The sequence below is a fragment of the Mytilus californianus genome, unplaced genomic scaffold (assembly GCF_021869535.1).
Source record: "Mytilus californianus isolate M0D057914Y unplaced genomic scaffold, xbMytCali1.0.p SCAF_1, whole genome shotgun sequence".
Taxonomy (NCBI): domain Eukaryota; kingdom Metazoa; phylum Mollusca; class Bivalvia; order Mytilida; family Mytilidae; genus Mytilus; species Mytilus californianus.
The window spans coordinates 33021304-33034632 of NW_026262581.1; the positions used below are offsets into that span (position 1 = coordinate 33021304).

General features: G+C 31.7%; 1 protein-coding gene and 1 long non-coding RNA gene across 5 annotated transcripts in view; both read left to right on the top strand.

The window, feature by feature from the left end:
* The window catches only part of LOC127718890 (caspase-2-like), a 53095-nt gene extending 39988 nt beyond the window's left edge, over nt 1-13107 (top strand). For all 4 annotated transcript variants that reach the window (XM_052224981.1, XM_052224974.1, XM_052224990.1 and 1 more), the window contains one exon: nt 7895-13107. In XM_052224981.1, coding sequence (XP_052080941.1) covers nt 7895-8032 — 138 coding nt within the window. In that variant the 3' untranslated portion in view covers nt 8033-13107. The remainder of the gene's footprint in view (nt 1-7894) is intronic.
* LOC127718973 (uncharacterized) lies at nt 1674-7179 on the top strand. The gene is made up of 4 exons (XR_007990070.1): nt 1674-1818; nt 2642-2822; nt 6125-6228; nt 7012-7179. It is a non-coding gene; the product is annotated as an uncharacterized LOC127718973 (long non-coding RNA).
* Nucleotides 13108-13329: the final 222 nt, after the last annotated feature.

The window sequence follows — 13329 nt, forward strand, 5'->3', positions numbered from 1 at the left end:
TAAACATATCCTTCGGGAGTGCTCCTTAGATAGGAAAAAACTACCAGAAAAAAGATAAAAAGACAAAGTAGTATTCAAACCAAAATATAGTAAAATGGAACACTGAAAAAAAAGACTAAGAAAGAGGCAAATAACAAAAAATTAAATTTGTTATTTTTGTTTGTTGAATAACCTTCTAGCAATTTAAAAAAAAATCAAAATAATCATTACCTTTAGTAGAATTTTGTTTTTCGATTATCTAATTATTCATTTGATTTTTAATTTTTTAAATGTATATTTTTATCGGCTTAAATTGCAATTAGGTTGCATGCCTGTTACTTTGTTTGAAATGTCCCTCTATTTGCCAGGAAGGTAATTAACTATGACAAATAGACGATTATTTGTTCAATCATTGGACAAATACACATTTTTATTGGTAATAGAACCGTAACAAGAATTTCTGAAATACCCCAAGTGACTTTGAAACATAACGGCAACGTATTAAAGAGTTGTCATCCGCCAAATTACAGTTGAGTTATCTCTCTTTAATTGTTGTTGACATGAACGACGCTTTGCAAATGGCGGATTTCAATCGCTGGTACTTCTCATGTTGTCGGTCGTTTATCGGCTTCCCAATCAGTTATGGTGTTGTCATAGACATTTAATGTTATTCTTTGTAACGAAAAGAAACATCGAACGTAAGTTAATAGCACGGAAAGGGAACGGTCAGAAGAAACTCGTCCCTTCGCAGTCATTTATTTGAAAACATTCAGTCATAAAAAAAAAACCTCGTTCGTCACAGAGCTAAACTGTTAAGATTGCTTCCTTTTCATATCGCTCTAACCACACCACAATGCATAACCAGTAGGGTACGACTTAACCTCAAAATATGTTCACGAAAATCGATCCCAAATAGCGGTAATTGTTGTTTGAAGTTCCAAGACTATTTTTTTACGAGCACATGTCAAATTAATCCCGGCCACGAAGCCGCTCGTGCTGATAAATCTCCGGCTATACGAACGCGCAAAACAAACTCAATTCCGTACTGAAAGTGTTAAAGTTTGGGAATAATGTATCTCTGTAATGTTGCTTTTCCAATTTGCAAAAAATTGTAAGTTCCCTTTTCACCCTCTAATTACCATCTTCCCTTTGCCCTTTTAGTTATCCATTTGAACTTTTTTCCCTTAATATTTTTAGTTCTTGTTCCACCCCTTCCATTTATATCCACCCCTTCCATTTCTTGGTGTACTGATGGCAAGTTATTGGCCAAAACTTTCTTATCCAATAATGACTACTTATTTTAGTATTTCTCTTTCTTTTTTATTTTCTTTTTTTTTCTGATATTACGGAAACGAGATTGCAGATCCACGGACTTGCACCATAATCATATCATATAAAAATTATAGCTGATAGCGTCATATGTTAAACTGTTTATCCTCTTTCTCAATATCCATAGATGGATGAGACTTATATTCTTCAATGACAGTTTTGATGCCCCCTTTTACTTTTCAACAATTTCAGTTTCCCTCAAAAGACTGATATTGGTATGGGCGATTTGTTTATTGTGCTTTATTATGACGTGATCAAAGTATTTAACAACTAATAGTCAAATCTTCAATTACAGTGCATAATATTTTGCTACATGACGTTAAGCAAAACAAAATCAATCAATGAACTATAATGTTTGTTTCAAAGATGACTGATGAAAATTATGAATGGAAAGATGCTTTCAAAAAGAATAGAGTAAAACTCGTTAAAGGCTTGGAAAATCCTGATGCAGTTGCAGGTCAACTTTTTCAATCAGCAATTTTGAATGCCGAAATGCACGAAATTATCGTAGTAAGTAAATGAAATAGGTCAGTTCGTCAAAAACACGAATATTCAGTAAAAAATCATACACAAGGGAAGAGAAATAGACAGAAAAGAAAAAAACATTTACATGAAATACTTATCATAGAATAGAGAACTATCGTATTACAACAGTCTGTTCAACTTTTCAGTTTCTTCTCCCAAAATCAATTAATTTGAAGTATGTGATTTGAGAGAGTGGAAACAACGTATTACGCATGAACACTTTTCCATTTTCCCAAGGTCGCGCAAAATGTTCCTCTTGATATCAATCAAGCAGTTTGCTTTGACGTCTAATATCAAATCTCATTTTGAATTGAAATAGGTTACAAGACGAATTAGATCTTTTTTATCGTTTTTTTCTTTTAGTGGTCCAAAAGTGTGGAATTCACTATCCAGTGAAATTAAAAATTCAAAAAATATATCTGCATTCAAATACTCTTACAAGTCATTATATTTTTAAAAGTGTGAAATTTTATAAGTTAAGCCACAGTGTATACTATAGGTGTTTTTTTTTTGTTTTTTTTTTTTTTGGTTATATTTGTGTATATATATATATAGATCTATTGTTTATATGTGTGTAATAGTAGATTAATTATGTTTTATTCATGTAGTTGATATTGTATGTAGAGAGCCTTATTGAAAATTGGTTTAATCCAAATGAGTTACTCTCTTTAAATAAAGATATTATTATTATTATTATTATTATTATTATTATTATTATTATTATTATTATTATTATGGGGCTAGCACCTCTTGTCTTCGTTTTTTTTACCTGTAATCACTGTATATTCACGATTTTTCACCATTCAAGCAAATGGATGAACGAGAACAGAAAACGAGGAAAATTTTGGACACTTTAAACTATCGAGGTAAGAAAGGTGTTGCTGCACTACATGACGCTTTTATGGAAACTGAAAACAAGGACCTTGCAAACGTCCTTGCACCATATGTTATAGCAGTTGAAAAAATAGCGAGCAAGACTGAGCCCAAAGGTGAGATTACCTTCGGTTTTTAGAATATAACAGTTAAGGGCATACGATACAGTTACAGGGGAGGTAATGACGTTGCTAACATAAAATGATGTATTTCGCGACGTCGAACTGTGACATAAGGGGGAAAGATACATTTTTCGACTGATTTTTATCATTCAGACTGAACAAGTTCATGAACCCCTCTTTTTAAAAATGATATTATGTTTGATTAGGTACGAAGATTATTTGTACCTATTCTTATTAAAAACAAAAATCACCGATGATATTTTTTGTAAATTTAAAAAATAATCAAACAGCAAAAAATGCCGTTTTTTTCGAAGATCATGAAACTTTGATAAAAAAATATTTTTTTCTAAAGAGCTGTTATACAAATTTAGAGCATACTTATGTAAAGAAGTTTTTCCAAATGTTTTTACAAAAATACGCTTGTGTTTGTCTTAAATAAGAAAGTAAAGTATGTCTATCCAAAGGATAGAAATGTGGAAAAAAAAACCATTTTGAGTATATGTCTAAAATTCCAACCCCATTTATTTCTTAAAGTAGCACATGAAGGTATATTTTTTCTAACATATTTGCATTGACTAGGTGAAAAATAGCTTGTATGAAAATTTTCGTGAAAAATCACCGTGGGAATCAAAACTGTATCGTATGCCCTAAATCAAGTTTGCTGTTTGCTATGTACTTTTTTTTTTATTTTAAGTCGTTATCTCTAAACCAGTGTAAAAGTTAACAATCTTGTCCGAATGATGTTGCTGTATTCAGCTTTCATGTTATAAATACCAAGTTAACACGAAAAAATGAACATTTCCTCTTCATTCTCTGCACTGCTTGCCTTTGATCATCTTTACTTTGGAACTCATTCTATTCAATAGAATGTTGTAACATTTGACAGGACGATTTGTGAGCTAAAGTGGGTTTTTTTTTGCGTTGTATCAAGTATGCCAGATTGTTCTCAAACTTCAGTTCATCATGTTTATTGTGATGTTGTCAATTAATTACACATTGTCTTTCTACATTAATTATGTTAATGTGTTATTGCATTCAGTCGATTTATTTACCTTGAGTAAAGTTTACCAATATTATTTAATGACTTTTAGAGCAATGTCAATGAAGTTGTAATATACACGAAGATCAGAAAAGGGGCAACTCAAACGTTTTCAAGGAGAATGTCTAATTGTCACTTTTAAATAGGTATCATCTGCGTCACCGACGGCAAAAGAATGTTTAGTAGCCGCTTAACTCCGTCCGTCCCTCTGTCTGATTGTCTGTCCGTACAGGGGTCGAACATTTTCGTGAAATCTTTCCATGAGAGCGAATAATCTAATATTTGGTATGCAACTTGATAATGCTGAGTTGTTGCGAGTAATCATTTTTTAGATCATCCTTGTGGCCTCTTTCTGTTAGTTTGTTTGAAAGTTTACAACACTCATTGTATAATGCAAATTGTCATCAAAGTTTTCGTGGCTGCTATAAAGGGGAATGGTTTAATATTTGATCTGCAGCTTTATAAATAAACTCATTATAGATACAATAGTGAGTTGTTGCGAGTACGCAATGTTAACATCCGACATGTAGCTACTTCCTGTTTCCTGAAAGTTTAGAATTCACAACACTCATTGTGCAAAGCAAATTTTCGTCAAAGTGTTATTGCCATTAATGAAAGGAAATGATCATTTATGCTTTAGTATACATGCTTCCTCAATCAATTGCATGCAGAAACGCAGGTCCTGACCCGATATTTTGATCTTGTTTTAATATCTTTTTTCTGAAGAGTCGTATAAGGAAGAAAATAAAGTTGAATAGCACAAATCTATAATTTTCGGGATTCAACTTTATTGAAAGCTAGAGCATCAGAAGTCAAAGAACTACAACGAAATTTGTACAGAAAAACAAAAACTTTTAGTTACTTTGGTTGCCTGGTTGATGCAATAAGAATTATTATTTCGATGCTTACTATTTATATGATATTACGTTTAATACATACAATGTAACGACCGTTCTTTTTAAGATTAAAAAAAAGAGGCAAACCGAAAAACTCGGAAGCTTTGGTTTGAAATAAGGTCGTTCATAGTGTCAAGTTGAACAGTGAAATAGAAAACAAAACAATCTCATCAAACGAGGTTATGGCATACAGGATTAATTGATGTCAACAAGTTGGATTGCCCCGGTGATGGATGTACATTGCAAAGGTATCATAAATACAGTGTTTCTAAAAAGGAAATTTTGACTAATACAGTCATATGGTAATCAAAAATCTAAAATAAAGCATCATAGATTTAAGGTATAGAACCACTATTTCGGCCATGTCAGAAAGAATATACAAGAAAGAAGTACATATTTTAAACAAAATAGTTCCTACGCATAGCTCTAACCTTGCCAATAATTGACATATTTGGGTAACTTTGAATTCAAAATGAAAGCTTAAGGACTCCGGATCACTGTAGAACCCTTGTTAAAAGTTTCTTTCGAATAATAAAAAAAATATATGAAATTAAGATAGGAGGCCATATTTGCCCTGTTGGTCAGATTAGAGGTACCTGTTTTAGTACTACAATTGTTCTACAATGATCACTAGCCCTTCGTCAACTTTCACTTGTTACCAAGATTACCATAATATGTAACACTTATGCGTAGGAACTTTTTTTTAATATGTATAATTTTCTGGAGTGCTCTTTCTGACCGGGTCCTATGTAGTGATGTTACACCTATGACTGAAGTAAATTTGCTATACTGACTTTTGCATTACTTGATTTCATTGTATGATCTATTTATAGCAAAGAAAAACATATATAAAGCTTTAGTCGAAACACTTTTTCACCAAATTTAAGCTCAAACTGGATTGGTAGTAACATTAGTGTTATGCAAAGAACACTGCATTTGCATATTACCATATACTTACCTATATGTCATCTTTTTGTCAGAATGTGTTTATTGGATTAAAATGTAAGATATAATTGAGAGCTCTACTTTCGTTTTTAGGCCTTTTTACACTTATGAGTCTCCTGTAGATGAAACTGCACGTCAGGTGTACAGAGTTCTAAGCTTGGTATCTTTGATGTGTTTTTTTAGATTAATTTGGCTAACCTTTTCAGATTCCCTTAACTCATATAGCTTTAAACGTTTCTACTTATTCATATAAAATATATTGGGTGTGAGAGTTCCTAATTAAGCTAAATCCAGGAAAGTGCTTCGGGTGTGCGAGGTATTGTCTTTTGTTCATGCATAGGTTCATCTGTTAATTGTTACATTTAATACGTTTTATGTATGTAGCAATATACATATACTGTTTATGTTCTATAAAGAATGGCCTCCGAGTAACTTAGAGGACACAGCGATGACGAAAGAGCACCTTATCGAGATAAAAGATAAAAAAAGTCCTTGGTTTGTTCACGAATATGGAAAAGAAGTAAGATATTGTTAGTGCTTGTAGTATAATCATGCATATATGTTATCATAACGATCTGTTGTTTTTGTGTGGAATATGTGGGCATATATATTATATTTAGCGTACCTATTTTCGTCCTTTATGAACTATTTGATGCTAATTAAGCAACAAAATAAATTTTCTAAAATGTTTGTTTGCTTTGAAGCACTACATTTCTTCAGTACAACCGATAAAGTGGGTGGAATTTTACACTTTTCGAAAATGTTTCGACAGAGCAAATATTTTTTTTAGAGATACTAAAACGATTACTATTAAAGTTCAATTAGTCATAGGTGAATATAGTGCAGACATTAGAAAGCAAGTCTTGGCATACCATTACCATATTTGATCTTTGCAACATCAGAGAGTGATGATATCAAACGAGCAGATGAAAAACATGTTTTCCGTTGGTATCCTATGTTTTTATCTATTTTAATATGTTTTATTTTTCATTCTTTAACAAATTAAGAACAACTAGTCACAAGCAACCAAAAGAGCAGTAAAACAAAATCGTTTCAGTTAGCATTTTTTTCTTTCCAGCAAAAATATTCTGGGCCAATTTAGCCTATATATACTTTCAGTCCACGAGATTTTATGAAATCTTATATCACAATCATTTCCAATTTGTCATGAAATGAGAACGTTTGATCTAAACTGAAAGCATTTGATATTACAAACAAGTGGATTTATCTTAGAGCATAAACCTGCTTTGTTAAGCAAATCTTCATTTCAGTCATTCTGGTGTCATTGTTTTGAATTTTGCAGTCCGTCTACGACATGAAAGGAGAGTGTCGAGGAAACGTTTTTATCATCAACAATGTATCATTTGGTAAAAAATGGGCATGTCGAACAAGTTCTTTTACTGATGCAAAAAACCTTAGTCAATTGTTTAAGGAACTCCACTTTACTGTACAACAATGGGACAATTTAACAGCAAAGGTAAGATATGAATGCATATTACCTACTTCGAGCGCTTATAATACCATATTCTAGTTAAGGTCGAGTTAGTGCGCATGTCTAGATAATGAATTCACTAAAATGTATTTCCCGAGTTTATAGTTTCTTAACATTGTGGTGTTGACAGACCTACTTTAGGAATTATCTATAGTTAATATAGTCAATCCATAATTCGCAAAAATAACTTTGGTTTGACCATAATAACGTCACCATCGAACTATCGTACAAAACGATCAGCAATATTGCTGGTGTGTATCAAATACATGTGGCTTAAATAATAAAAATTAACCGAAAACATTAAAAAAAAGATGAAGTTGGTCGTGTTTTAGGTAATCATAAATATTTTTGAAGATATAAAATAACATTGACAGTTTAAACACTTGTCGGTCATTTACAAAATGGCGAAACCCGAGCAGTGGCATGGTAGACTATAGATCGGTTGTGACTTTGTTATGGGCGAACTTTGGAATTTTTCCATGACTTTTTCTGATCTAGCTGCATATATATGCATATGATTAGCATGTTCCAAAGAGGAATACGGTCAGTAGAAAAAATAAATTGAAGTTGGTACTCCAGGAATTTATTCGCATAGCAACATTTTAAACCAATTTTACATCAAGCTACTATAGCCTGCTGTTCTCGTCGTGTAAGGAGGGGAAAAAACATTAAATGACGTGTATTTTCGTTAAAGGTGAACAGATTAGTTGGGAAAGGATGTACATGGTCGAATGATATGACCGTTGCTGAGGTGAAATCGAATCTAAGAAAAAAGTTATACTTTTTCCCAGGAATCTATGGAAACCCACCGGAACTGTTCAAAGAAAAATAGTCTGAATAACCAGAGAGTATTTCGAAGAGTTATAAGGATAATTATATTCATTGTTTTCTTCTTCTTATTGTAATATGTAATCATTATAATATTTTTAAGTGTAGGTATATTGCAAATAGTGATTTTTTTTATCTTGTTGGGGTTTGCCCACAGTTTAGTTGAATTCAGTTTCGAATAATAATAACAGGTACCTTAACAGAAATTCTTAATCAATAATGTATATATTTGAAGATGTGTTGATGTTGATATAAAAAGTTTTGACGTTGAAAATGTTAAAAATATTTTTATTAGTAGATATTGGATTTACTGGAAAATACTATAGATAATAATGCGAATGTTAAAAAAGGAAAATTGCTTAAAATTTTAAAAATTTAGAATTAGTGTTCATCTGTTAGCTATTGAGAAAGGTCAAAATAAATAATCGGCAGGTTGAAGATGAGTTTCAGTTTTTAATTGAATGCACTGCAAAGAAAATGCATTTTATTCTTGAGGAAACATGTATTTATGTAAACACTTCCCTTATATATAAGCACGAACACGAATATCAGTGTCAAGATTTATTAGTACTTGTTTTGAAATATGATACACATTTCCTTCCAGTGACTAAATATGCATGTTGTAGTGTTGTAATTAACATTCTTTATATTACAAAGGGTTAATATTTTTCTTAAACTGAATCTTGTACTGGGGATAGTTATTAATTCATTTATTTTCAATGTAATATATCTTAAAATTACTGTATAACTAATGATATAAAATATATATATATATATATGAATATGCTCGTAAACGGGCCTTTTAGTTGGATCAAATAAAGTATTTATATACGTATTCGTATTAAGAAATAGAGATGCTAGCTACTTGATTCAACATTTTATTTAAATATTTTAAATTTCTAGAAAATTAGCAATGATCTTAATATTATTTTGTACCAATTCTTTTGAAATAAGAGACTGACAAACTAAAGCAAACCAGCGTGAATCGTCAATATCACTTGACATTGGTAATCCATTGTCCAATATTGAAATTTGAATGCAATGTTGAACGGTTCTCGATCTATTTAACAGAAGTAGTTTTTGCCGACTGATACCCCGTCTGCCGGTCCGTCGTACTACCAAATATTGATCACCGTATTTTTGTTAAGAAAACCCTGTGAAAATTTGAATTTCATCATGGCGATTAGAGTTTTTGACGATTTTATGAGTAAACGGTCCATGACTACTTACCTGTTGATATAACCTAGAGGAATTTTGCTGAAAAAAATAAAGCAATAATTTACGAATATGTCAATAAATTAAGATTTCAATGATTATAATTGCTGTTGTAGACTATTTTGAGAAGAACAATAGAAAATTGTACATGTTTAAAAAAAAGTAAAATCACAAAAATACTGAACTCCGAGGAAAATTCAATCGAAAAGTCCCTTATCACATGGCAAAATCAAATGACAAAACACATCAAACGAATGGACAACAACTGTCATATTTCTGACTTGGTACAGGCATTTTCAAATGTAGAAAATGGTGGATTGAACCTGGTTTTATAGCGCTAAACCTCTCACTTGTACGACAGTCTTATCAAATTCCGTTATATTTACAACGATGCGTGAACAAAACAGACATTATAAATAAAATAGTCAAAATATGGGTACAAGTCACATTTTCACTGCAGGATTGGTCGATTGATTTTTGCGTAAACGCATAGTGGCAAATATCCAATGTATTATATTCAAGACAAACATATAAGACGTCGTCATCCAAACATATTTCTGAATTTCATGTCTAAAAGAGAATACCGAGTTTTAGTTCTGTGCAATAAACTTCTGAAACAAATTCTACGGCTCCACCTCGGCCAATATTTCTGAGCACTATTTTAACTACACGTTCGCGTAGACCTTTCGGCAAAGAAGAATATCAAATAATTATTGCACAGACCGCAAAACAACTCAATGAATATGTATGACACATGACATTTACAGTACAATATAGAAGTAAAAAGTGATTGACAATGCAGAGGCATGAAAATATTCTAGTGCGCAATGCGAATATTTTCCACGCCTTTGCATTGTAAAACACTTACATTTCATAATGTGTACGGTAAATATAACTTGTACGTCTAAGCAATCGTTACAGAAACTAAAAAAAAATATATTAATGCGTTCGTTCAAACCCAAGTATTTTTGTGTAAGAAAGCTTGCCCAAAATCTTAGATCCATAGAGAGACAACATGTCGAATATATACGTACTTGGCGAATGATATCTCCACACCCTACAAGATGCGATGAAGACCGAAGAGAATAACAGACGCAGAAGTAGCGCTTAAAGTCCTATGCGCTAAACGTTCGATTACTGATTTTCACCCTAGTTTCCAGTAAAGTACCAACACTCATTAAACTTTTAACGGGTATAATTGGTTCATTGCATACGAACATATCTGGTCAAGTAATTCATTCCTCAGAATTTCGCTATTTGCAGGCGAAAAGGAAAAGCCACTCGAGTCGCTGTAGCGTTCACGTGATGATACCATTTATTATTTAGATTCTTGAATGGAGGCAATAGAGAAATGTCATCAGCCTGAACAGGTCACTACAACAGTGTTATATAAGTAAGCCCCTTAGCTAGCTATAAAACCAGATTTAATTCAACATTCTCTACATAAGAAAATGCCTGTACCAAGTCAGAAATATGACAGTTGTTATCCATTCGTTTGATGTGTTTGAGCTTTTGATTTTGCCATTTGATGAGGGACTTTCCGTTTTGAATTTTTTCCTGGGAGTTTCGGTATTTTTGTTATTTTACTTTTTGATACTAGATCCAAGTTCGTTTTCCAGCACTACATTGACGCACACCTCTGTTAAGTTTAAACCAAATGGAAAGTTTCCCACCAGATAAAATATAACTTTATAAAAGCAAAAAATAATTGACTAACAGCGTTCAACAAATGAAATATAACAATGACATATCGTTGGTCGCTGTCTGTCATATTGGTTTTCTTTATTGTTGTAGTATAAATCAGATGGTAGGTTTTCTTTTTTTAACTACTTCTAACTTTATCATCTTCTGAACCTTAGTAGCTAACTATAAGATTTGGTTTGCTCCTTGCTGAATATCATACGGTTATCTTTAATTTTGCCCTTTTTCTTGTTGTTTCGTTATACCATATCTCCTTATGTTTATACTAATCCTGTTTGTGTCCACGACTCATTGGTCAGTTTACAAAATACTCCTGTAATGAAGTTCATCAATCGACAAATTTAAGACAATTCAATATAAAATAGATTACAATCGGCTTCTCCTTTTCTGTGTTTTTTCTTCGAGTGTCTTACACTTTAAGCGTTTTGCGCATACGATGTAAACTATTTCAGTTTTAAACATGGAATGCAGCAACGAATTCAGTAAATGCAAAGTGCATGGTTTATATTGATTTGTCGTTACTGATAACATGTGATGGTTTAAGTTTGTTTTCCTTTTGTTTTCTCGTTTTGTTAAAAATAAAAGGTCTCAAGAGAAAATCAACATGGAAACACAAAAACCAAATTACAAGCAAGTGCACACTCAATAGATAAAATATTATCAGAGAACCTTTGCAGTTCCTGGAAGCTACTTGAATTTTTTAGATGCAAAATAAATTATATTCTTCGATAGGGTAATTTGGATACATCCTAAAGCTTTTTTAACGAATTCACTCCAATAAGATTTGCTTGAACTTACAACATTGTTATGCAATTCGGTTTTTGACAGCAAATCTAAATCAAATATATACAAAATTTATTTGGAGTGCATTACTTTAAGGACACCATCAACTGTAATTTAAAAAGAATAAAAAATAAAGGATACCGAATAAACTGGGAATTTCAACAAAAAAACCATCAATGTACCGAATTGAAAAAACTGAAATAAGAAAATATTGTCAGACTTTTCCAGTATCAAACACATTTTGCCTAAGGTTAGGAAAAGCTGAATTGCTAAAAAAAATAATAGTGACACCAGCGTTCTATACAAAGTTTTGTTTCTTTTATTGAATAATAATTGCACGACACTTGTATTCTTTTTTTACATATATTTATTCTTGTTTACTAATGATACAATTTTGGAACAAGTATTATAATTTTTAAAGTATGAAAATACTTCCATATTATCAAGGTAATGGGGTAGACGTAACTTACAAAAACTCAAATACACACTTTTCTGGGTTGACATTTAAGTGTGTGCAATAAATCTATAAAAAGCGTAATATAAATAAGAACATGTGGTATGAGTGCCAATGAGACAACTCTCCATCCAAGTCACAATGTACAAAAAGTTGACAATTATAGGTCAAAGTACGGCCTTCAACACGGAGCCTTGGCTCACACCGAACAGCAAGCATAAGTCTTTAAGGCATTAAACTAAAAGAAACGGAATCATTTACGATCAATTTTAAAAAGGCTATTTAAAATCGTTTCGTCTTGACAACAGATCAGCACGATTTTGTAATTTAACATTCGGTTCTATGGAACGAAATTAATTCTCACTCTTTTTATTCACTCGATTTCCTGTTGAAGTAGAACAGAGAAAAATATTCCATCATACTGTGAGTAAGACTTCTAGTAATGTTGATTTTGAAATCGGACAATCAACTCCCAACGGTATATTACAATGTAATTAAGTTGAACTTCACTTTGATTTTACTTTGATTTCGGAGTAAAAGAAACTGCAATTGAAAATATTTCCTTAAGACAAAAGCAATCACCTTTCACATTCCGCTATATAGCACTTATAAACACGTTTCTATCAGCGCTTTTTTGTATTTCTAATAAAACTAGCAAACCATTATCGATAATCAAGATTTAAATGCGATGTAAAAGGTTTTTGACTTCTGAATCAGTGCTCTATGTAAATTTCGAACTGAGGTATGTTTGAAACAACCCGTATTACTTTTATCTATTTTGGAACTGAATGCTTTTATATATGCTAATCTACCTAACCAGTATCTTCTCGTATATTCTTTGTTTTATTCATCAAAATTATATAACTATCTATAGATTGTAACTTTTTGACAAATTGACTGTAGATAAATATATCTTTATTATGTTGTCTGTGATTTGTCTAGTGGCTTATAAGTTTTCTCTTCAGTCCAGAATTGTTATGAATTCATTATATATTATCATGATTAAAGTATATTCGAAATAAAGCCCAAATATGCCCTCAAAACAATTTAACAAAGCAAACAAAACATGTTTATTTTATTATAGATTAGTACTGAATCAGGTATACCTTCAACCTATTCAGCAATTCTCCAAATTCTCCCAACCGACT